Below are 26,841 nucleotides of genomic sequence, written 5' to 3' on the forward strand. Positions count from 1 at the left end.
GCGAGTTAACTTCATGCTTTGAATTTAGATTGTGATATTTCAGTTGTTATTTTTGCAGGTGCCAGTGCTGTCAATTCTAAAGAAATTCCAGACATTTTACAGCCAAAGAAATATTTCCGACATTTCCATGACAAGAAGATATACCACGAGTTTAGAAATGTTTGCAGATTATTGGGTTACTATGGTAATTAGTTTTTATACTGTGTAACTATATAAGATTACTTTCAGGTGATTTATGGAGATTTTTTAAAAGTTGTCAGTCAAACACTTTGAAACCTGCCTTAAAAAGAAACTTGTGAAAAGGCAAGGCGGTTCTCTATACTATGGATTTACTTATTTTTGTAGGTTCTAATTTTCAAGGCTTTAATAAGAATTACATTTTATGGATATTTGATTTATTGGTTTTGTATTAGTCTACATTCAAGCTTACAGTTAATTTTTACTTCAATTGTTAAATATTGAAATTAGTGATTCTCCTTTACCTACATGAAACCATGGTAGATGGTATCAAGCTCACATGATGAATCCACAAAACCTTCACTCATTTCACTGATTTAACCCATTAATTGTAAATACAACTCTCTAGAATTGTAGGTTAGGAAATGATTTTGTTTAAATCTCACTTAAGTTTCAGGTACAAAATATAGAAAGTAACATCATGAAATATTAATGTTATCTTTGACTGTTTGGGATTAGATAAGTAGTCATCACCATCTCATCTGACTAAAATGTAATGGTTAGGAAATGATTATCATTTTCTTTGTGAAATTGTCATGGTTGCTGTACTGTTTATTAACAAGTTATTATCAAAGAGCTGCACAAACCTAAAAAAAATCTTCTCTAGACAATCAACCAGCTATTTATGGCATTTTTTAAAATATTAAGTAAGCCCTTTCTAGCAGCCTTCTTTTTTTCACAATTTTATAAATTTATCGATACTGACATGAGATGAAATCAAAGTTGACATTACATTGTTTTGTTTCAGGGCATTTCCATTACAATGTATGTGAGAGGATAGGAAGTGACTATCAAAATATCCCTACAACCAAATACTATTTTCTGTAATGTTAATAGACCCTTGACCCACATTCAATAATGAACCTTTCCTTCCTACCCTCCAAGATACATTTAAATGGAATAGCCCTTAACAGTATTTCAGTTGTAATTGAAATGTTTACTATATAATTTTAATTTCTTCTTTGTAGGTGATATAAATTTACTAACGGACCATTTCCTGGACATATTTCATGACACCATTCTTCACAAGATGCAGGCTACACTGATCATAAATGAAATGGTTATGGGAGCAGCAGGCCATGGAGGTAATGGTCTCTAGTTGCGAAGGCAGCCATCATGCTTAATCACAATTGCTTTGGCATTGGCTTGCAAAATTGCTTTCAGGCTTGTAAAATACTTCTCTACAAGCCAACAGAATCCAGCTAAAATTTTCAAATTTTGAGCTTCTTACTTATCGACTCAAAAAACTTAAGCATGCTGGCTGTAAAGGAGAATTAAAATTAAATGAATAAGAATGGCACAATAGATATAAAAAATGTTTGATAATAAAACAGAGGATAGAAATTGGGAATGTGTCAAAGAGACAACAACACGACCAAACAGTTAAAAAAAACACCTGCCAGAGGCCACCAAGGGATCTTCAACACAAGAGAGAAATCCTGCACTTAGAGGCTGACTTTAGCCTGTAATCTTCTATGTTCTAACTCATATTTTTTATTTTCATACCCCCGCTTTAAAAAAGGGGGGGTATACTGTTTTACCTCTGTCTGTCAGTCCGTCAGTCCGTCCCATGAAACTTTCGTTACATTTTTCTCAGGAACTACAATACAAGGATTTCTGAAATTTGGTTTTAGGGATTATCTAAGTCAGCTATACCGTGTGATGCGTTTTCAGATTGATCACTTGACAACTTCCTGTTTACCGAACACTTGTATGATTTTACACATGATAGCCAAGTTGAAAATTTTCGTCACATTTTTCTCAGGAACTACAATACAAGGATTTCTGAAATTTGGTTTCAGGGTTTATCTAAGTTAGCTATACCGTGTGATGCGTTTTCAGATTGATCACTTGACAACTTCCTGTTTACCGAACACTTGCATATTTTTACACTATTAATATTATCAACTTGCGGCGGGGGTATCATCAGTGAGCAGTAGCTGGCAGTTTCACTTGTTGTCATATTCCTTACTGAACCCTCAGGTTCAACCATGCACTTCCTCTGAAGTTTCTTCTAGTATGGTCAAGTAAAGGAGGTTGTGGGTTCCATTGCTGACCAGATCAATCCAAAGACTTTAGAATTCATATTTGCTGCTAATACACTAATCACACAGCTTTTGCTCTAAGTTAGAATAGGTAAGGGACATGTCTTCCTGTGGACTGTTAACTGTTGAACTAACAAGTTAAAAAAGTCCAGCTCAGCATGTTAGTTTAGTTCTGAGTACTGTAAGGGTGATATTATTATGACATAAACATGTTCTCAGCCTGAATATGCATTTAATAGCCATCTGATGCTAAACAGCTATCCATCATCATCATTGTCATCATCTTCATCATGTTCAGAAAATCTGTATTACGCAATCATGCAGAAATTAAAATTTGAAATAGTACAGGGGAATACATTGCAAAGGCCTAAAACATTCCTAAGAAATACCTTACAATCTGGCAAAAAATATAACTTATTAAGGCTCCGTGTTGAAGGCCGTACTTTAACAAATAATGGTTTACTTTTTTTAAATTGTTATTTGGATTGAGAGTTGTCTCATTGGCACTCACACCACATCTTCCTATATCTATATATTGTAAGAGAAACAATATTGCTGATTTATTTTCAACTTAAAACTGACATTTGATATTAAAGACATTTGAAAGAAAAGTAAATTTGATATCTGAAGTGAACTTTTATTTTGTGAATAAGGTCCGGTCAAGTAAGAAAAGTTACAGGTATAAAGAGAGATAACTCTTGTCAAATCTAATTTCAACAAATATTAAAGATTGACACTGTAAAATATCATTTAATAGAAACAGAATACATTTTTCTCGCTCATATCCTATAAAAATAGAAAAAAATGCATCAAATTATGGCTTTGGATTGAAGTTTTATTATATTGGTAAGCAGGGAAGTTGTAATGTGTATTTATTTATACATAGAAAATAGTTTTATATTAATTGTAAATGATAATTCTACTGTAAGAATGAGATTTCTGTTTTATTTATTTTTAGTTCACCGTGGTATTACAAAGAAAAAAGACAAAGAAGTTCAGCATAAAATAGCTGTACTTGAAGAAATAATTAAGTAAGTATACTTAGGTCCTAAAATAATCAGTTTGTACATTTCATAGTCAGTTGGCAATTATACCTCTTCAATCAGAAATGGAAAAATGCTTGGATAATGAAGCATTTTAAATCGAGTTAACAAAATACAAATACTGTCAAGGTACTTGATGAGCTAACAGTATACTAATGGAGAAGTCGAGAAGTATATCAATTAGAGACAACAACACAACAAGAAATTGTCAGAAGAAATCAAGGGGTTAAGTCTTCAACAATAGATATTAAGGTGGTACCCAACACTTTCACTAAAATTAATTTGGCTCGTTTGATTTTCATAAAATTTTGACAAAGTATTTACTTTGACCATTTAGAAGTATAAAAATTTCAAAAATTTTGTACCAACCGTTTAATCAGAAAAATTACACTGGTTATATAGCCGATTGACAAACACTAATTTTGATCATCGAGAAGCTTAATACTCCCTTAACACCACAACGTAATTAAAACGTTTAGGTGACTTTACAGAGTTATCTCCCTGTAGTGTTAGGTACCGCCTTAAGAGTTCACACTTTATGACAAGCTGTTAATATTTCTCAAGTCTAGGAACGTTGTGAACGAACTTAACGAAAACTTAGAAACACAAAGGTTCCTCATGTAAATATCACTTGCTATAAGATTAAAGATAATTTACTTGCCAAAAGATAAAATGCAGAATTGCCTTCTGGCAATCAAAAACTCTAATTCATTCAAACAAAAAAGTTTCTTTATACAGTAGTGCATATATTAAATAAAAATCTGTTTCATTTTGGTTTACTCTTAATAAAGAAAAAAAAACTATATTACGTTTTTATTAATGCAAAATGTATGTAGAAATAGGTATCCATGATAAAAATTTGTATTTTACATATTAAAATAGAATTGTGTGTTGCAGTATTTACTGAAATAGCAATGATTTATCTCCCATCTTTTACTATAATTTAAAAGTTTTGAAACAAGGATTTAATTAAAAATCATGATAATAAATGAATACAAAAATCTGTAAGTTTACTTGAACAGAATATGTATTTTTTGGCCCCTGACCCCTGTTGTACATAGCAGAAAGTGCATTGAGGTTTACCAAATTAGTTTCCCTTGACCAAATGTTATGAAACTTGTGCACAATGCATATTATCATCAAACACAGATTGAGTATGAATTTGAGTGGCCTCACTTTTACAGCTCTCTAGATATGCCCCTTTAAAACAATTTATAGAAGCAAGGGCTTCATCTGTGTCCAATTCTCCATTTTTCTTCTTTTTTCAGGATGCTGATAGAGGAATATTTCTCACCTATTAATTTTCACTTAATTACAAGTGCATCACATGACAGTGCCCTGTCAACCCCTGAGACACGCCTCCTTGCCATCAATCTTGTGTCACATGACAATACTGTCAACAGTTTTAACAGAAATATTATCCAGATTTGCTTATATCTGGAGGGAATTGGCTATTTTGCCAAGGTATGTGTTAAGTATTTGCTAATTGTAAAAATATCACCTTACTGTTTTCAACAATGAGCAAAACCATAAACGCACAGCAATCTTGGCAAAATATTAAACACTTAAATGGGATTAACAAAGGAATGTCTTGATTTAAGTAAAAAATAATAAAAAAAACCTAAAAGCAAATATGATATTCAGCTACAATCAAAAACCATTCAATTAAAGGTTACTGCCTTGGTTCAAGCACATACACAATCAGGCATGGTTGAAAGAAAACTCTACAAACCGTCCCCTTACCTAGGACAGTGTTGAATTGTACAACATAAGTATCCACTGTTAAAATCAATTCAAAAGAACTTGACTCATAAGATCAAGAATAAACACTCAAGAATAAGAAACCTAACAAAAGGATTAAAAACACAAAGCACTGATCGTTGAGTATCAGCAAATCATGGGTACATTTATAATTATTAGTTACCTGTTCTCAATCTCTATAAAACAAACAGATAAATAGCAATTTTCCAATTTGTCTTTAGTTTAAAAGTAACACTTATGAACTGGGACAGAAAAATTAAATTTTTGTTGCAATTCTTGATCAGTATCTATAGCTGATCGTCACAAATATGCATGGTTATTTTTCTATATCAGAGATACAACAAGATGTTGAGATGTTTGATGTCACTGCAATTTCACATCAAAATTGACTTATAATTTTGGTTATAATTTTACAATGAAATTATCAAACCCTCTCTTAAAAATGTCTATTTACTGTGAAAGTACTTTTATTCGTGGTGTACCAATTTTCGTGGTTTTCGTGGATGACTGTATCCACGAATTTAAGTACTTTCACAGTAGTATTAAGCAGATATTTTTTTGCAGGTTCTTGGCAAAAGATTTTGTCCTTTCTTAATCCAGACATTATACCCATTACTGGAGAAGTTAGGAGATGAGACAGCTTTTATTAGTAGTACAGCATACTTAAGTTTATGTGATATTTGTTCTGCCTGTAGCTATGGGTAAGTACTTGGTATTCATATAGTTGTTGTTGTTATTGGTTTTGGAAGGCGGCTTACTTATGTAGTAATTGCGCCTTAAATTCATATAACATAATTTAAGATATTACGTATATAATTATACTTTCATATAGAAAAAATGTATTTTTGTTTTTGATACTGAATTTATCAACAAGAAATAGGCCATGGAGATGTGCATTATAGATGTGAAGGGTTTTACAGTTATTTTCATTATTATTGAGAAGGTCCTTGGTGGCTAAGTGATCTAAGTAGTCCAACATATGTATCATTAGCTTGTCAACACTGAGGTTGTTAATTCAAGCCCTGCATCTGGTAGGTGCGTTTGGCTCCTTTCTTAATCAACTAGAATTGGCTGTTTTCCTACCAAAGGTTGTGCAATATTTGAGTTGATCAGTATAAATATTAAAATGTCATTCTAATTTTTGTCAATAATTTGTCTAAACGATATATTTTTAGTGATTTGAATATGAATTTACATAAAGTAATTTATAAAACTCCTTTTTTCCTGTACAAAACACGATGATAGTTTTTCTGTTGCATGAATGACATCAGGTGCATTGACACAAATGGTAATTAAAAAGTGATGTTGCTCCATTGATTACCTAAAGTATAAAAAAGAAGATGTGGTATGATTGCCATTGAAACAACTATCCATAAAATACCAAAATGACACAGACATTAACCACTATAGGTCACTGTAGGGCTTTCAACAATGAGCAAAGCCCATACCGTATAGTCAGCTATAAAAGGACCCGATAAGACAATGTAAAACAATTCAAAAGAGAAAACTAACTGCCTTATTTATGTAAAAAAATGAACGAAAAACAAATATGTATCATTTTTATAAATTTTCTGTTTACAAAACTTTGAACTTTTCGAAAAACTAAGGATTTTCTTACCCCAGGAGTAGATAACCTTAGCCGTATTTGGCACAACTTTTTGGAATTTTTGGTCCTCAATGCTCTTCAACTTTGTATATGTTTTGGCTTTTTCACTATTTTGATCTGAGCGTCACTGATGAGTCTTATGTTGACGAAACGCGCGTCTGGCGTATGAAATTATAATCCTGGTACTTTTGATAACTATTTACACCACTGGGTCGATGCCACTGCTGGTGGACGTTTCGTCCCTGAGGGTATCACCAGCCCAGTAGTCAGCACTTCGGTGTTGACATGAATATCAATTATATGGTCATTTTTATAAATTTTCTGTTTACAAAACTTTGAACTTTTCGAAAAACTAAGGATTTTCTTACCCCAGGAGTAGATAACCTTAGCCGTATTTGGCACAACTTTTTGGAATTTTTGGTCCTCAATGCTCTTCAACTTTGTATATGTTTTGGCTTTTTCACTATTTTGATCTGAGCGTCACTGATGAGTCTTATGTACAGGGTTTCCCCTGGGTCAATTATTTTTTTCGCCACCTCTTTCGCCAAAACAATATATTTTTCGTCACTTTATTATTTTTTTCGCCAAATAACATAACTATATTTTCGTTTAAAATTTACATTTTTTCTAACCCCCCCCCTCTCCCTTTCCCTTAAATAAGATGATTTTGCCCATTATGTCTTTGATTATGCTCTCAAACTTATTTTCGAGTTTATATGTTAATGAAGGGCACTAAAAATTTACTTTAAAACAACAGATTTTTTTTATTTAAAAGGGAAAACTATTCATTGTATTTTAAACAACTTTTCTAATTGATTGGGCCACTATACTTTTAATAATAAAGAAGATATAAGTCCTGGAATATAACAAAATTAATGGACATGTTTTGATTATATAATACCAGTATAGTTCGTAGTAAAAGTTTATTTAAAAGAAAAATACTGATGTTCCCTTTTGTACTAAGAAGTCTTTTTACAACAAAACAAAAGCTTTTATCACATGAAGTTGATCCCTCGTTTCATGTGTAGTCATTACATTGAAGGGCTACTCTCATTCGAGCCAACCTTTTGGGTAGATTTCTTCATAACGACAGTTTTCTTTTCTTGACCAAGTTGAGACGCAAAACTAGGCTTGAAACACGTGTGTCACTCAAACGACTTTAAAAACGTCTTTCGAATCAATTACCGATATTTAAGTCAAAGGATAATTAAAGTTTTAAATCCGAGATTTTTCTTGCTTTTGAACATTTTTCGTCACAACAGCTTTCTTTTCTAAACTATCTTTAAAAGCGGAGGAGACGTCAAAAGTTTGTTCAAACACGTGCGTCGCAAAGTGGTAAATAAATTCTGTATGTGACATTTAGCAGAAGCCATTTAACCATATCATTTTGTCAAACAATTCAATCAACACCTTATTAATATAATCCTTTGTTGTCGATAGCTATACAATGCAATCAGCTAATTATTGATTTTCTGTCCAAACCTTAATGAGGTCAAGGTGAATTCCGAGTATTGTCTGATCGGGTAAAGTCTGAGAAACTCGAAAAAAGTAAATATACAAGATGGAGGAAAATAAATCGTTCTTTATATTTCTTTCGCCAAATTCTTTCACAAATGACGAATTTTTATCGCCACAATTATTATTTTTTCGCAAATTGTGAAAATGGCGACCGCCAGCGGAAACCCTGCTTATGTAGACGAAACGCGCGTCTGGCATATGAAATTATAATCCTGGTACTTTTGATAACTATTAACACATAAACGACAACCACTGAATTTACAGGCTCCTGACATTACTTAATACTTTCAAGTATCACAACCTGTAGTCATAAAACAGTGATAAACAGTGATATCAAGGGGAATATGTACAAATTGTTGATAAATGGCAAAATTGAAGTTAAAAAACTGATACCAAGATTGAAAACCATAACAAATATGAAAAAATTATTATTTAATTATGCATTGTTGTAAATATTCAGTTTTGGGTTGAAAAAGCAGATTTTATATATATGGTTGGATAGAAAAATGATTTAACCCTCATTGAATGTCAAATATTGAAATATTTTCAGAACTCTTTTTCTAATTAAAACCTCTTTTTTAGGTCAATAGATGAATTGTTGAAGCAAAATGCTGATTATCTTGTTAATGCTATATCACTTCGCCTTCGACACTTTGATCAAAACAAACAGAGCCCTCTGGTGTTAAAAGTGATATTACAGTACAGTACTGTGGAAATACTGCCACTAATTGATGATACTATACAGGAGGTAAGTAAAGTCTAGAGGCTTACCCGAAAGTACTAGGTAAGAAATAAATATAGACAATAAGAGTGCATTGACTTGACATATCAATGATATAAGGATGAGGCTTAGAAACGGGGAAAGCCAGGCTATGCCAAGCATTTTCCCCGTTTCGTGCCGAATCCTTATATCGTTGATATGTCAAGTCAATGCACTATTATTTGTCTTTATACTGCAATCTTAAAAAAACATTTTCAATTGTTGTTTAATGTGTTTATTTATTATCATTTGATTTAAATATTGGGACACTCCCCTTTTATAAAAAGACCCCATATCATGCAGGTGGAGAAATATACAACACAATGAAAAGTACATTTCCTAATGAAACCCTTTATCAATGGTGAAAGAATTGTTTGAGAATGAACTAAAATATCAACAAACATCATAAAACATTTAAATGAAATATTTTTTTTCTTAAAATTGTAATAGAAATAATTTTAGGTCGTTGAATACATTGGAAACAAGAACAGGTTGAATAGGTCGCATGAATAATTACAATTTTGGCAATTTCTATTTAAATATTCATGAGGAAAAGTGATATCTGGTCAGTGACTGTAGAAATATACAGTCAACGCATTTTGACTGCTCAAATAGAACAAGTGCAGTATAAAATTAATTAATATATACTGTAGATTCATTAATATTTGTTGGATATCAAATTTCTTTGATTTCATAAGTATGCGAACACAGGTAAAGATGATTAGGCAATATCAAAGGAAATGTCAATGAAAAATAAAGTTCTTATGAAAAGATTAACAAACAGTCATGTTTATGTTCCGGACCATATGAGTATTTGGACCATACGCGTATGGTCATGACCATATGGGTATCTACTCATATGGTCCGACCATACGCGTATGGTCCGACCGTACGCATATGGTCGGGGTAATTAACACTCTGGTACATTTTACTTTTAATACTTCTAAACTCTTCATATGGTATGACCGATCATCAAAAAGACGATATCATATAGGTAACTTTATTATTATATTATAAAACAGATAAGCAAAACAAAAAGAAGAGGTTTCACCCAGTTAATTTTACTTACTAGTCAAAACTATAATAAACACATTTTATAGTTATGGTCATTACCGATGGTCAATACCGATTTGTTATAACGAGTGAATGGCAATCATGATTTCGACTTAAAAAAATAAATTCCAAAAATTTCTTAATGAACTGAACAACATTAAACATAGTTATTTAAGTGGTTTGTGAATATGATGTATTGCAGTCATGTTACGATATTTGAGATCTAGAGCTGTTTTAAAAAAAACCACCGTAGACATATCGGAATGACCCAAGACCCCGGTTTCACTGTACGCAGAGCAACAAAAAGGCTAGCTTTTCACTCGCAAACAAAAGGTGTAAATGAAAAGGATCGTGCAAAACCAAGACTTTCAAATGCAAAAAAAACTATGATACCGTATGGAAAATAAATGTCACCCAAGCCTACATGTAAGAAGGTAATTAACGATGAAAACTAACTATGGCATCAATGTTTAATTTTTACGTAGTATATTTGTATTATATAAAAAAATACATTGTCATGTTACCATCATTTTTTTTAGATAAAGTTTTTGTATTATTGAAACTTTTATAATGTAATTTAAAAAAATATATACAAATACTCATATGGTCCGGAACATTTATATAGTGCATTAAAACATTGAACAAAGATTTTTTCAAGATTGACATAATTATCACCCCACACAAATCATCTGCTGGAATGGTTATTTTCTTACTGATAAAAACTTATTAACAAAAACAAAGAATTGAGTCCATTAAAGTTTTTATTTTTTTATTTTGTTTCAAACGTCATTAGGCCATGGTTTTTTAATTTGTTGGTTTACGGATTTTTCCCATAAAAAAGTCGGGTCGGTCGGTCGGAAAAAAAAAGAAAAAAAAATCTTTCAAAACGGAAAAATATGCAAAATAAATATATATTTCACCTTACTAACAAAAATGTTTGTCTTATTTGCTGTTTTGTCATCATTTTTTAACATTTAGTTCAATGAAATATTATTAATCAGTGATCATGAACATCGCATGACATCGTTTAATTACTTCCTGTAAAAAAGGGGGGTTGCACGGACAAAGACGAAATTAAATCGTCATTTAACAAACAAGAAAAACAGATTCGCGTAGCTCTCAATCAATTCCAGAAAAATTGGTAAATAATGATCTTCAATCACAAAAACTAATAAAGAAAAAAAATGTAAAAACGTCGTACAAAAATAAGTTTAAACACACGTGTCGAAAAACGTAATAGACTCGTCCACTGGAAAAACAACAATATTGGGTTAATCAGTTGTCATGCAATCCGGTTTTTATCCCAATGATTGATATTTATGAAACAAGAAAATTTCATAAGAAAGGTTAATATTCAGTTCTTTAATTGTGTTTTCCACCTGTCAACATTTGGACAAGTCTATTTCTCTGAGATGATGCATCTTACGGACTGATGACAAATAAAGGAAACAAACTTATTTTGTTATAGGTTTTCAACACAGGTTTCGTTCCGCAAAATTATTTGCGCAAAAGACATTGCAAGGTCATTTATCTGATCTATTTTTAGAAACGGAAATTGGAAGTTTTATTTTTCACAACAGAAAGTGTTATCAACATTGTTAATGATTAATGCATTTCATTTTATATTTTAATTATTTTTCAGGGATATTGCATTGATAAGGGTCGGGGGAATAAAAAAAAGCATGAAAAGTCAATTTTATTTTTATTCTGAAAGTCGGCAAAATCGGGTCGGCGGATCCGTAAACCAACAAAATAAAAAACCGTGGCCTTATATACTGTTTTACCTCTGTCTGTCCATCCATTAGTCCGTCCATCTTACTGACCGTCTGTCTGTCCTTCAGTCAATCCATCTCTCCATCCATCAGCCCCAAAAAAAAAATTTGTCACCTCTTTCTCAGGAACTACATAACAAGGATTTCTAAAATTTTGTTACAGGGTTTATATAACATGAATAAGTCAGCTATACTTTGTGATCAGTTTTCAGATTCATCACTCAACAACCTACTGTTTACCGAACACCTATATATTTTAACACTTACATGAATATCTGTTTGCGGCGAGCAGTGAGCAGTAGCTCGCAGTTTCACTTGTTTTATCTAAAATCTCTTAATTATTATGCCCCACCTACAATAGTAGAAGGGCATTTTGTTTTCTGGTCTGTGGCTCGGTTCGTCCGTCTGTCTGTGTTTGTTCGTCCGTCTGTGCGTCCATTAGTCCATCTGTGCGTCTGTTTGTCCGTCTGTGCGTCCATTAGTCCATCTGTGCGTCCGTTCAGGTTAAAGTTTTTGGTGAAGGTAGTTTTTGATGAAGCTGAAATCCAATCAACTGGAAACTTAGTAAACTTGTTGCTTATGATATGATCTTTCTAATTTTAAAGCCAAATTAGACTTTTGACCTCAATTTGACGGTCCACTGAACATAGAAAATGAAAGTGGGAGTTTCAGGTTAAAGTTTTTGGTCAAAGTAGTTTTTGATAAAATTGAAGTTCAATCAACTTGTAACTTAGTACATATGTTCCCTAAAGTATAATCTTTCTAATTTTAATGCCAAATTAGATTATTACCCAATTTCAAAGACCATGGAACATGGAAAAGGACAGTGCGAGTGGGGCATCCGTGTACTTTGGACACATTCTTGTTATATTCTTACTTCAGATTTATTGATTTATTTTGTAGGTGTTATCTTCCTTAGATGATTTTTACGATGACCAAGCAGCATTATTTATGGGAGTATTAAATGAACTGGTCAAGGCTGTGTCCAGATGGTTTCCTTGTCTGGTAGGTCTTTTTTTACAATAACAGTAAATTCTGAGATGTTTTTATTATAATGAAGAATGAGGCAGTATTAGGTTTGAAGTGATAAAAACTCACATTTCTAATTAAAGTTATAATTTTCTTCACATTGATTAGATAAAGGAAGATGTGGTATGAGTGCCAATGAGACAACTCTCCATCCAAATAACAATTTAAAAAAAGTGTAAAACCATTCAAACGGGAAAACCAACGGTTTAATCTATATAAAAAAAACGAGAAACAAGAAACACGTTTAAATTGCATAAACAAACATCAACTACTGTACATCAGATTCCTGACTTAGGACAGGTTCAAACATTTGCAGCAGGATTAAACTTTTAAACTTTTTTCTGAAACAATAGCATAACATCACAACATAGAAAACCACACATTAAAATATCAATTGTCAGGTTTAACTTAATCAAAAAACGTAAATTAATAGTTCTTCTAAAATTTCTAACTAAAATCAGTGATTTGAGACAATAAATGCAAGCTTTCAGTGTATGCTCAGATGCTCAAGCATCCACATCATTTTGACAGGAAAATATTTATAAATAAAGATATGTTCACAGCAGTTAAACTCAGCCGGAGGTATTCCTATGTAACAAGGGTTAGGATATGAGGATAACATCCATTTTTTCCGATGAAGTATGCGTGGTCTTTTATTAAGGATGATTTAGTTCATGTAATAAAACAAGATGGATAAATCGCAGAAAAGTGTTCTCGCCTATTTCTGGGAAAAGAATATGTCGTCAGCTACGGCAAGTGCAGAGGATGATGCACAGATCATTGGCCATGTTTCATTTGAAATTGAGCCTAGCGGAGCGATGGCTTTTAAAACTGACTAACAACATAACTGAGAACTAAACCACCATATCCTGATATCATTTCCTGTGACATGAAAGACGACGTGAAAAAAAAATCTGTAATAGAGTTTGGTCGTTCCCAGGCTTATCAGTAAATTCCAGTTTCTATCTAGGTCCACATAATAATTTTATTTTCAATAAAAGAACAAAGTTCCTATGTCCCCTGCATTGCACATATTTTATGGAAGCAAGTAACAAGGGCAATAACTTATGAAAATAAATGGTTTTCCTTTTCCTTCTTTTTTAATGGATATTTCAAGCTTCAGAGAAAATGCAATGGGATTTCCGTTATAATTTATATTTTAAAAGGTCAAAGCTTTGGACTTATTTTCGAAATTGTCATTGCTGATGATATCAAAATCTGGTTAGAATTGTAGACATGAGAGTGCAAACAAGACCGGATGCACGGACACTGGGTATTTCGATGATGTCCCCTGTGACGCATTAATGGGGTCACTTCAGTTCTTATATTCCGAAGTGCCCCTGTGATGGGGCCGTTTTTTTGGAAATGCTAGGAAGGGAATCACTTCAGTTCCTTTATACAGAAGTGCCGCTGTGATGGGACCGTTTATGAAATGTCAAATATTAGATTGGAGGCAAACTTTTGCATCAAAAAAATAAATTATGAATTACCTTCAATTTTGAGAATTTCGAGAAAACATTAAAATAAATTGTTTAAAATATAATTATATGAATTGGTGAGTATTTTGAAATTAAACAAAATCTAACCAGTGTCAGATTCTAGGGGAGTACATGTGCTTACAGGAACAATGTCTGAAAAAAATATAATTTACTGCATAAAATAGTTCAAAATTTGTTTTGCCTTCCCCTGCTCGGCGAAGGCATCCACATCATTTAAAACCTGGCTACGCCACTGGCTTTAATATCTGAATTTCATTATTTCTACGTACACATGTACAAACTGAACCTATTCTGTTCTGATAGATAAACTCAACTTACACTTGAATTTCAATATATAATTTCTTACTTCTCAGTTCTTGAACTAAAGTTCCAACTCCATCTTGTAATTATAGACAAGGGGAGATAACTCAAATTTAAAAAAATATAATTTGTCTAAATATGTTGTTCTATTGCTTAATACAATTATGTTTAATTTTCAGTTCACATTGAAACAATATTTACCCTTCAGTGCTCAAATGAACTTTGATTTGTTGGAGTTTTTTAGTGGTCCAAAGATATTGTTAAACAATAATAATAATGATTTATCCCTTTATACAGAAATGTAAAGTTGAAGAAACCCAAACAGATAACCAATGTGTGAGCTTAATGGATGAACTCTTAGAGTATTGTAAAACACTAAGGGTATCTGAAGGACAGGAAGAGGAAGTGGATGAGTCACATGATGAGCCGTGTCAGGAAGAAGAAGAGGATGATAGTACAGATCCTGATAAAAAACCTCCACTGCCAAAACATGTAGTTGTTGTTAAAGAGGTATAACTTGTATCAGTCATTACAGCTCTTCTATTAAAGCATGCAAAACGAATGCATCAGCTATGAACAGTTAACTAAAGTTGTCTGGAACTTAGTTGACGGGGAAACTTTCGATGAGTGGAAGTTTTCTTGTGGTCCAGAACTTTGTTTATGAATATATGTATTTCTACTCCTGATTTCAGTTCTTTTTTTATCAATATTCAATTATAATGTCTAATTTGCTTGTTTTCGTCTGAATTTGCTAATAATTTAACATCACAGATAAAGGTGACCATGTCTATGACATTACTCTAGAATTAATGTATTGACTTTTTCATATTGGTCCTGTAACATGCCCAAGGTATTAATAATGGCAAAGGAAAGTTGTAATGGCCCTGAGGCAACAATGAGTTGCCTTAATCTGCTTCATTGCCAATCTAGCCACATCTCCTTATTTTATTATCATGATGAAGGAAGGGCATTGGGGACTTTACTATATTAGTTTTGCTCATTGTTGAAGGTGATAGGGTGATCTACAGTTGCCTTAGTCAGCTTCATTTATACTCTGTTAGATAGTTGCCTCATTGTTAATCATGCCACATCTCCTTACAATTATTTTATAATTATGAGAAAGGAAGGGCAATAGAATTTTTTCTTGATAAATTGAACTTTTACAAATATTTTCAGTGTATTTCCTCTGTATTTTTATTTTGTCAATGAAACTCTTGAACTATTTTACAGATTATGACAAGAAGTAAACACTTATTATCCTCCAAAAGTCCTCGGCTAAGATTACTGGTATTGGATATGATTGGCTATTCATGTCAAGCTTTATCTTCACACACTGGTATGTACAAGCAATACTGTGGATTCATAGCTATGCGTTGGATATCATTTTTTTATTTCATGGATATAGGTAAACCAAAATTTCAAATATTCAATGAATTACAAATTTCCTTCTAGTCTTGTATGCAGATTTTACATAACCATGAAATCAAATACACACGAAATTACTATTTTTCCTCATTCATTGAAGATTGAAAACAAACCATAATTTATTAAGTAAATCTGATGGTTCAAATTTTTCTAGATGTTGAGATCTTTTTCCCAATTCTTGTACAAGAAATTGTCCCTAATTTAAAGTAATTTTTATCTGTTTTAAACGCTTTCTAACCAATTTTTTTTTACAAGGAAACTGTCAACAGTGAAAAGATCAGTAATACTATCAACTAGTGTAAAACTCAGGAGAATTGAGATCTCATAAACATGTTTAACCCCGCCGCATTTTTGCGCCTGTCCCAAGTCAGGAGCCCCTGGCCTTTGTTAGTCTTGTATTATTTTAATTTTAGTTTCTTGCGAACAATTTGGAAATTAGTAGGCGTTCATTATCACTGAACTAGTATATATTTGTTTAGGGGCCAGCTGAAGGATGCCTCCAGGTGCGGGAATTTCTCCCTCAATGAAGACCCATTGGTGGTCTTTGGCTGTTGTCTGCTCTATGGTAGGGTTGTTGTCTCTTTGACACATTCCCCATTTCCATTTTCAAATTTACTGTAGAACAAACTTCAGTTGACGTAAGCTAAGATGATAACAGACAACATTTTACATGTGAATGAAATAAATTAGAAATGACTAATTGATTAATTACTTTTAGTTATGTAGATTAAATAAAATTTAAAAAAAAATATTGTTCTTTGAATCTCAGGAGTAAATGAGGGGGACATGATTTTGAAGAGGCAGATTTAGAATGGGAACTGGTCTTTTTTGTTGGAAAAACTTGGTTGATTATATTGGAAATCAGTGAAGCATGACTGAATTGTGCTCCCTTTTAGGCAGTCGGTAAGGAATAAACCAGTTATTAACAGATATTTCTTTTCAAATTAGGGACCTTGTCCAGAAAATTTTGATAATGTTATTGTTATAAAAATTAGCATCTTTTACTTTATTTTTCAGATGAACTGTTGCCTTTAATTCATGAACTTTGGCCTTCATACAGACAGAGGTTTATAGATGAAGAAAAATTAGTTATAAGAAGGGTATGAAGAGTTTACTCTATATGATGCTTAACATAACATTTTCCTATTTTCTGAAATAGATATATATATACTGTAAACCAACTTTTTTTTGCGGATACTTTATTTCACGTTTAGCCCTATCTAGCCCATTTCCTGGCGATTAAATTTTTGCGATTATCAAATTTACCTTAGGAAGTTAATTAAGAAATAATCCAAGTTTTACCTATTCGCGACGATTTATATTCACGATTTTCTTTTACTCGCGAAAGTCACGAAAATAAATCGCTCAAGAAAATAAGTTGGTTTACAGTATACAGTAAAACTTCTCTAAACCGGTCCCTCTTAATACCGGTTCTCCCTTCATACCGGCCAAAACAACAAGTCCCGGCCGGCGTGTATGTAAATAAACGTTCAGGTAACCTTATAAAACCGGCCACCCCTCTAAAATATCACCTCATAAAACCGGCCTTCTAATTTGTAATCATTAGTCCATATATAATACTGTTGTATAAACAAACAAGTTAATCCGGTCAATTAGACACCTGCATGGTCACTGAGTAGTGTTTACCTGTTTACCTGTCAATTTCAAATGAATACCCGAATAAATTATCGGTTGAGAGATTATGATCTTCACCCACGCTAATCAAGGAGGATGACAATTAATTTTCATTAAATGTTTTAGCTTGGCTACTTTATTTGATCATTTCAAAAAGATATTTGTTAGGCAATTTTTGAAAATTTATAGTCACTTTAATCTTTTTAAATAGGTTGTTATTAGATATTGTCGGGATATTCCTTTAATGTTAACTTTAAAACATTTTTAATACACTTTTTGAAGAATTTGTGCTCAATTATAGTATAGTACCGATGATATGTGTGTGACTAACACAACAAATGGATAGTTTTTACGACCATTACTGGCTATATAGCTCTTACTCGGTCAATGAGTGACATTTAATTTGATAACATAATATATCGATATTAAAACTGTTTTGTTATATATCCCGTGGTCCGTTGGGCGGCCGGTTTTGAGAAGTTTCACTGTATATGCAAATTCTTAAAACATCTTGCTTGAGTTGATCTTTTATTTTTTAGGCTAGGGAAAGTAACACCACTACTAACTGCTTGTTGAAATAAACCATGCCTTCTTACCCAATATAAAATAAACATAGTCTCCTCATGGTTACTTTTAACCAATGATATTTCAAGAAATGTATGGGAGGACAGATAAAAAACTATTTCACTATTTGACAATTTTTTACATCTTGCACTTTAAATCCCGCCATGACGATTGATAAGCCTGTAAACAACTTTATAATCCATCTAATGTAAGTGCACGTATAAATGTACAATTCTTTAATTTTTGTGCTATTTTCACATTTCCTGACCGGTGTGAAAAAAATATTTCTCCTCACTAGTGAAAAAATGTTCTCAGCAAATGATTAGTCAAAATTTAATTATGACGTCTAAATGATTTGTTTTCTTCTGAATTTTCCTATTGTGAGGTCATGGAAAAAGGCGACAATGCATGATGACGTCGCATATAAAGAACACAAGTTTCTAAAAATGTTTGAAATAGAAGGATAAAAATCATTAGAGAAACAGATTCCGACACTATAACTTGTGTATTACGATATTTCTCCACTCTCGACAGTTAAATTTTAGTTATTTAAAGTGCTCGGCAAGCCTCACACTTTAAATAATAAAATTTAACTGTCTCGAGTGTAGAAATATCGTAATACACTTGTTGCAGTGTAGGAATCTATATGTAATTGATTTTGGAACATTGAAATAAGATATTAAAGATCATTTTTGGTCTGTATAGTAAGGTACTTATATCAACTCAATCAGTTAAAGACTTTGCATAAAGATTTTTTTTTCACCTGAAATAAGTTAAGTCTATTAATGGCAGATATTCATGTGCATAAGGTCAATTTCTATCCGACACAGCTCAAAGTGTTTTTAACCAGCAGTTATGCTTTACAGTTTAAATGCTTATCTATATTATGATTATATTTTAGGCTCTGGAGACATTGGTTATCATGTCAGAATGTACCGGTGATTTTATCAAAAGAAGAACTGTGACTGATGTCTTCCCAAAGCTCATCAATTTCTTAGATAAACAAAGTCAAATAAGGTAGTCTTGTTTTCTATAAGTATCGGTAGCAAATAATTTAATTTTGGATGTAACGCGTCTTCTGATTGGCTGACATTATTTTGTTATGAGCCCATAGACATAATTTAGTCTGTGACCGTGACGCATCAACATTTTTTCATGGTTTCTACGGTTTAAAATGGAATTTAAAATTAAATTATAAGAAATGACTGTAATATTTTTTCTGTCTATTCAATATAACATAAAAATGTGGTGCACACTGTTAAATAACCCGCTACGCACGTTATTCAGTGTGCACCAGTTTTTCATGTTATTTCTTCATAGACAGAAAAAAATTACAGTCATTCCATGTTTAATGATGTTTATTTCATAGATAGAATTTATTTTATCTTTTTCTCAGAACCTTTAGTTTAAGTATATTTATTTATAGTGGATTAAGAAACAAGAGATATGTTTCTCTTCACACAAGCCATATATTGTCCCTTTTCACGGAACTATCATTGTTTCTCAAGACCATACATGCAAATAGTGTCAGGGAGAGCTGAAAATTTAGTTCCTGAATTTTTTTCCTTTTATCAGGGATTGAACCAGGAAGCTTTGTGGTAGTAGATATAGTCTGATGCTCTTACCACTACACCAGTGCTCTCTTTTATGTATAGATGTACAAGAACAATTAAATGTTATTCAAAGGTTTTTGTTATACTATATAAAAAAGAAGATGTGGTACACTGGATTACTTTGAATAATGAGTATGGAGTATGCTTAACACTACAAACTCACACTTTTATTTCTTTTGTCAATTCAATAATCATCATACAATTATACCAGTGTTGTCATGATGCAGGCTAGAGCAGATATTTTATAGGATAATTATTCTATAAACAATATTTCTTTATTGTAGTGCTTCTATAAACAATATTTCTTAATTGTCATGTCTTCTATAAACAGCATTTCTTTATTGTAGTGCCTTCTATAAACGATATTTGTAAATTGCAGTGTCTTCTATAAACGATATATTTCTTTATTCTAGTGTCCAGACAGGGAAAGCCTATCTTCATACAGTAGCATACAAACTACAGCATTCCATACTGACCAATATTGGTGTAATCTGTGATAAGGTGAGATAATTTAGATTATAATACTCGATATTAAAATGTCTGGATTTGATTTAATAGCTTAAATGAGGGAGATAATTTACTCTATCCCATGGCTGACCAATATTGGTGTAATCTGTGATAAGGTGAGATAATTTAGATTATAATACTCGATATTAAAATGTCTGGATTTGATTGGCTTAAATGAGGGAGATAATTTACTCTATCCCATGGCTGACCAATATTGGTGTAATCTGTGATAAGGTGAGATAATTTAGATTATAATACTCAATATCAAAATGTCTGGTTTTGATTGGCTTAAAGAGGGAGATTATTTACTCTATCCCATGGCTCAGCAGGAGAAAAGTTTTATATGTCAGACTTTTGTTTAGACCAATCAAAAACTAATAATTTAAAGGACAAAGAATTGAATTTACATCAATAAATTAAAGACAAAAACTTCAAACTTCGGCCTCAAAGCTTTTTCATAGAATGTCAAAAAAAACCAAACCAAAACAATGTATCTGGCTTTTTCTGTTGTTTTCTAATATCTTATATTTGTAACATCAAAGTTTTGAATTTAAAGAATATATATAATAGTAACGGTCCATAATGATGGAACATTCAGTATAATAAGTTAAATAACACATAGCTGATAGGGAAATATAACAGATTGGTATCCCATGAAAAATATTGTCAATTTTTTCTTTGCCTCAGTTGACAATGTTTTCTCAGGGTAACAAAATTCTCTATCACCCTTTCAGCTATGAGTTATTTGTACGCTGTCTATCTTCACACACTACTTCACTGAAAATTAAAAAAAATTTGCTGGCATTTGTTGAACCATGTACACTAATGTGAGATTAGTTATTGAGATATTACAAAATCCAGCACAAAAATACTGTAAATTCAGATGTTATTCGTTCATTTATTATTGCTATTTTGTCATTTAAAACTTAAATGCAATTTTAATTTTTACGATTTTGAGAAAAAGCATGCTTAATTCAGTTAAAATATTACAAAATGCGAGTTTTCATTATTGCGTTTACAACTCTGTTTGCTTTATTTGCAATAATAAAAACCTCGCAATAATTTCTGAATTTACAGTAGTAAATTTTGCAGATATAAAAATATTCACACTATTTCATTTTTACCATTGTGTGTATACAAGAGGAGCAAAACATACCAGAGGGACATTCAAACTGAAAGATTGAAAATAAACTGACAACGCCATGGCTAGAAAATAAACTGACAACTGCATGGCTAGAAAACAAACTGACAATGCCATAGCTAGAAAATAAACTGACAACGCCATGGCTAGAAAATAAACTGACAACGGCATGGCTAGAAAATAAACTGACAATGGCATGGCTAGAAAATAAACTGACAATGGCATGGCTAGAAAATAAGCTGACAACGGCATGGCTAGAAAATAAACTGACAACGGCATGGATAGAAAATAAACTGACAATGCCATGGCTAGAAAATAAACTGACAATGACATGGCTAGAAAATAAACTGACAATGCCATGGCTAGAAAATAAACTGACAACGCCATGGCTAGAAAATAAACTGATAATGCCATGGCCAGAAAATAAACTGACAACAGCATGGCTAGAAAATAAACTGACAACGGCATGGCTTAAAAATAAACTGACAACGCCATGGCTTGAAAATAAACTGACAACAGCATGGCTAGAAAATAAACTGACAACGCAATGGCTAGAAAATAAACTGACAATGCCATGGCTAGAAAATAAAAAAGACATACAGACAAAAAGAAGTACACAAGACAAAACATAAAAAGCTAGAAGCAACATGAAACCCCACCAAAAACTGGGGTTGGGGGGGGGGGGGGGGGGGAATCTTTGATTTGAAGCTTGACTAGCATAAATAAACTCATCATAGATACCATACTAGGATTGAAATTTCGTTTGAGCCATTGTTTTCCATTGGCAGTTCAACAATGTCATACCTCTGTCAATAACTGCAGTTAATCATCTTCAGTTTTTTTAGGCAATTTTCATATGGTACATTACCTACATTTAACTATTTTAAACTTCGATTTTATATTTTACAGTTAACGGTTAGTGGTAATGACTTGGAAGAGATGATGTGTACCTGTACAAGATACCTCAGTGCCAGACAGCCTCATACATTACAACAGGTAAACATTTCAGTTGTCATTCCAGCAAGTCATCAACCTCTTATATTCATATGACCTCAAATAATTTGCTATCACATGGTCAACTTCATCATTGTCTAAAGACATTTGGTTTCGAGATAACTTTAGTTTGAGTGTATGGATCTCTATTTAATTAAACAAAAGGTTTTTGGGGGTGATGATTCCTACTGTTTAGGAATTTTGGGGCCTTGCATTTACTCGTGAACAGTTCAACTAAAGCTTTTAGAATTTTAAGATGTTGTTACTGACAATAAAATTGAGGTCAAGTTAAAAAATGATGATTTTGACTTTTTCTGTTCAGGAGTAATGGTTCTTGCAAGATGGAAAATTGTGTTTCCAGTCATGTTGCTGCATTTACTCATGAACCATTCAACCAAAGTTTTTCAAATTTTAATATGGTGACTTGCTACTGATGACAAAATGGAGGTCAAATTTGATATTGACGATTTTCACTTTCCCCGTTCATCAGTTATGGTCCTGGTGATATTGAAAAATGCCAGAACACAAATAAATGTTAATAAATTCCAGTTTGCTGTCGCTTTGACAGCCTCTTGCTCTAGTTTTCAGACAATAATTGGTGTTTATGGATGTCTCTTAAATTGTACCACATTTAACACATTTTTAGCTCACCTGGCCCACAGGGCCAAGTGAGCTTTTCTCATCACTTGTCGTCCGTCGTCGTCGTCATCCATCGCTAGCTTTTACTAAAATCTTCTCCTCTGAAACTACTGGGCCAAATTACACCAAACTTGGCCACAATCATCATTGGGGTATCTAGTTTAAAAAATGTGTCCAGTGACCCGGCCAACCATCCAAGATGGCCGCCATGGCTAAAAATAGAACATAGGGGTAAAACAATTTTTGGCTTACAACTCAAAAACCAAAGCATTTAGAGCAAATCTGACATGGGGTAAAATTGTTAATCAGGTCAAGATCTATCTGCCCTGAAATTTTCAGATGAATCGGACAACCCATTGTTGGGTTGCTGCCCCTGAATTGGTAATTTTAAGGAAATTTTGCTGTTTTTGGTTACTATCTTGAATATTATAATAGATAGAAATAAACTGTAAACAGCAATAATGTTCAGCAAAGTAAGATTTACAAATAAGTCAACATGACCAAAATGGCCAGTTGACCCCTTTAGGAGTTATTGCCCTTTATAGTCAACTTTTAACCATTTTTTGTAAATCTTAGTAATCTTTTACAAAAATCTTCTTCTCCGTAACTACTGGGCTAAATAAATCAAAACTTGGCCACAATCATTTTTGGGGTATATAGCTTAAAAAATGTGTCTGATGATTTGGCAATCCAACCAAAATGGCCGCCACAGCTAAAAATAGAACATAGGTGTAAAATGCAGTTTTTGACTTATAACTCAAAAACCAAAGCATTTAGAGCAAATTTGGCTGAGGTAAATTGTTTATCAGGTGGAGATCTATCTACTGAGAAATTTTCAGATGGATCGGACAACCAGTTGATAGGTTGCTGCCCATGAATTGATAATTTGATAATTTTAAGGTTTGCTGTTTTGGTTATTATTTGGAATACTATTATATATAGATAGAGATAAACTGTAAACAGCAAAAATGTACAGCAAAGTGATACCTTGAAATAAGTCAACATGACCAAAATGGTCAATTGATCCCCTAAGGAGAAATTGTCCGTTATAGTCAATTTTGAACAATTTTCATAAAATTTGTAAATTTTTACTAACATTTTCCACTAAAACTACTGGGCCAAGTTCACTATAGATAAAGATAATTGTTTGCAGCAAGAATTTTCAGTAAAGTAAGATGTACAAACACATTACCAACATCAAAACACAAAGTTGTCATGAATCCATCTGCGTCCTTTGTTTAATATTCACATAGACATTTAAGCATTTAATTTCCATCAAGATTTCAAATATTAAAACGAAAATTTCTACAAGTAGTATATTTTATTTGGGGGGGAGGGTAATTTTTTCACTCAATACTCATTAAAGATTTGAACCAATATTCCTAGATTTAGCTATAAAAAAAAGTATAAAAAGAAAATTCATACTTAAATTGGTACAGTATTAGCTGTAAAAGGAGTTCTTTCAGGAAATTGCTTTGTCTATATTTACAGAAATGCAACCTTTAGTATTGACAGAAACTCCAGCAAAATATCATTTACCCAAAATTTTCGGGCACAGTTTTCTTTCATCACTAGTGTTCTTATTGCATTGCCTCAACTTTATGTGTCAAGACTCCTACTTAATGTTTTAAGATACTTTGACCTATGAGTGGTATGGTGCTTGCCCAATAATGCATGTTCTCAATTCAGACATTATTTGCTTGGTATTTTTACAGGTTTCTATATCCCTGTGTAGTACGTTCTATAACCTAGAGCCTGACAGATTGTGGTTACTGTTGTGTGATATGGCCTGTCCTGTAGAATACATCCCTCCAAGTCCATGTCTGAAAAATGTTAAGGTGAGTCTCATTCATATTCCTCACAGAATAAGGTAAATTTCATCTTCCCCACAAAATAAGGTAAATTTCACTCTTCTTCCTCACAAATGCTTATCTTGCATGCTCTGTATTTTTCAAATAAAACTCAAACACTTGGCAGGTATTGTCAAGAAATATTATTTTAAAAGCCGTAAACCAATTATATCATAAATGTGTATACTAAATCTGGGAAAGTCAGGTGAAATAGAGATTTTTATATACAAGAAGACAGTGACTCAGTCACAAAAGGTTCACATCACAATCTTTATCTTTCGTGCAATGTTAATGACAGAAATCATTTCACATTCAGCATGAAATTATGTCTTATATCACGTTTTTTCCTTGCAAGCCCCTGTCCCCCCCTTTACCACCCTCTGTGTTGTCTGATCACCCTATTCTTGTCCCCCTGTAGAACTATTTGAACCTCTCTTACAAGGTTACATTTCTTTATTCCCAAGGGTAACATTTTTTCACAGTTTGATAGAATTTTTATATTGGGTCATGCAATACGATAAATATGTCTGACATTTTGATTTCCAATATAAAGTAGTCCCTGAACAATTTTGTTTTCCAAACCGCATTATTGATTATTCATGAAATTAAATAAAGCTAATTGAAAATATTAAATTTTAATGGAGAGAACAGTTAACTCAATTATTTTTGTAGTTGATAGATTAAAGCTGCCTGCATTCTTGCATTCTTAATTTTTGAATTGAATTTATTGACTTGGTTTCTTATAATGACTTTCTTTCTTATGATGACTTTCTGTTTTTTTGTTTCAGTTTATGACACAACCACTGTCCCGGAATGAGTACACTGACAACGTTAAGATTGTATTTGTTACTTTATATGATAATACATAATATTTTATGAATTTGATTTGCTTTCTTTTTCTAGTCATTGAGTTGTAGGGATGATCCCTAAATTTTGTTGGTCCTTTTTGGAAAATGACGCAGTCATTGTTCCATTACTGCCGACCTGAACTTCATTACATTTCTCTGCCTACCGCGCTTGGTTTCGTATTTACTATTTTCCATACAAACTGGAATCTGTTTGTGTTATCATTATGCATGATCATTGTGTAGTAATCAGCCAGGAACCAGTTTACACTCTGTTTCATATTTACTATTTTACAAACTAACTGGTTTCTGCTTGTATTCCACTACACTCGAACAAAGTGTTGTAGTTTGACAGGAACCAGTTTAGAATTTGTAAACTACAAAACGTAATCTGTTATTTTCATTCTGGTTTTGGTGTTTCATACCGACTTATATGGTTTGAATAAGCTTAAGACCCTTCAAACATTAATGTGATAGGTATATTAAAGACTGTTTTAAAAAAGGATTGAACTGTTTTACTTTCAAAGTCGTACAATAGTGATATCTGTCATGTACGGATTTCCACTCTCACCGGTTAATTTCTTCTTTTACACATGCTTTTGAAACTTCCTGTTTAAACATCGAAAGTTTTTAAATTGTTTTTTGAGTGAATTAAACTTATTTTAACAATCATGAAGCGTTCCAGAATCATTTTAAAGCAGTTTCTTCTTCTCTTTGATGATGGAAAATAGATTTTCTCAAGAAAATACCGCAAACAATCGCAGAGGAATTGAAACGTACAAGTCAAGTCGGCACCTGGTTAAATTGGCATCTAGTCAAATCGGCACATTTGACGTCAATTGGGCTCTCAATAATATTTATTATAATATTTTCTATTCAATTAAATAATTACTGTTACCAAGTACATAGTGAATATGTTGTTGTGTATTTAGGTAAACAACGAAACCAAAGTGAATATGTTGTTGTGTATAAAGGTAAACAACGAAGCCCTTACCAAAGCTGTTGT

At 32.4% G+C, this 26,841-nt stretch overlaps 1 protein-coding gene across 1 annotated transcript in view; it reads left to right on the forward strand.

Moving 5' to 3' along the window:
• The window catches only part of LOC134692728 (TELO2-interacting protein 1 homolog), a 45,537-nt gene extending 19,667 nt beyond the window's left edge, over positions 1 to 25,870 (forward strand). The window contains exons 12-26 of the mRNA XM_063553232.1: positions 59 to 184; positions 1,206 to 1,322; positions 3,241 to 3,313; positions 4,594 to 4,789; positions 5,651 to 5,787; positions 8,793 to 8,958; positions 12,699 to 12,800; positions 14,921 to 15,133; positions 15,854 to 15,959; positions 17,066 to 17,148; positions 19,149 to 19,264; positions 20,274 to 20,361; positions 22,418 to 22,504; positions 24,856 to 24,978; positions 25,779 to 25,870. Of these exons, the coding sequence (XP_063409302.1) occupies positions 59 to 184; positions 1,206 to 1,322; positions 3,241 to 3,313; positions 4,594 to 4,789; positions 5,651 to 5,787; positions 8,793 to 8,958; positions 12,699 to 12,800; positions 14,921 to 15,133; positions 15,854 to 15,959; positions 17,066 to 17,148; positions 19,149 to 19,264; positions 20,274 to 20,361; positions 22,418 to 22,504; positions 24,856 to 24,978; positions 25,779 to 25,859 (1,814 nt within the window). The 3' untranslated portion in view covers positions 25,860 to 25,870. The remainder of the gene's footprint in view (positions 1 to 58; positions 185 to 1,205; positions 1,323 to 3,240; positions 3,314 to 4,593; positions 4,790 to 5,650; positions 5,788 to 8,792; positions 8,959 to 12,698; positions 12,801 to 14,920; positions 15,134 to 15,853; positions 15,960 to 17,065; positions 17,149 to 19,148; positions 19,265 to 20,273; positions 20,362 to 22,417; positions 22,505 to 24,855; positions 24,979 to 25,778) is intronic.
• The last annotated feature ends 971 nt before the right edge of the window (positions 25,871 to 26,841 follow it).

This window comes from Mytilus trossulus, chromosome 12, assembly GCF_036588685.1.
Source record: "Mytilus trossulus isolate FHL-02 chromosome 12, PNRI_Mtr1.1.1.hap1, whole genome shotgun sequence".
NCBI lineage: Eukaryota > Metazoa > Mollusca > Bivalvia > Mytilida > Mytilidae > Mytilus > Mytilus trossulus.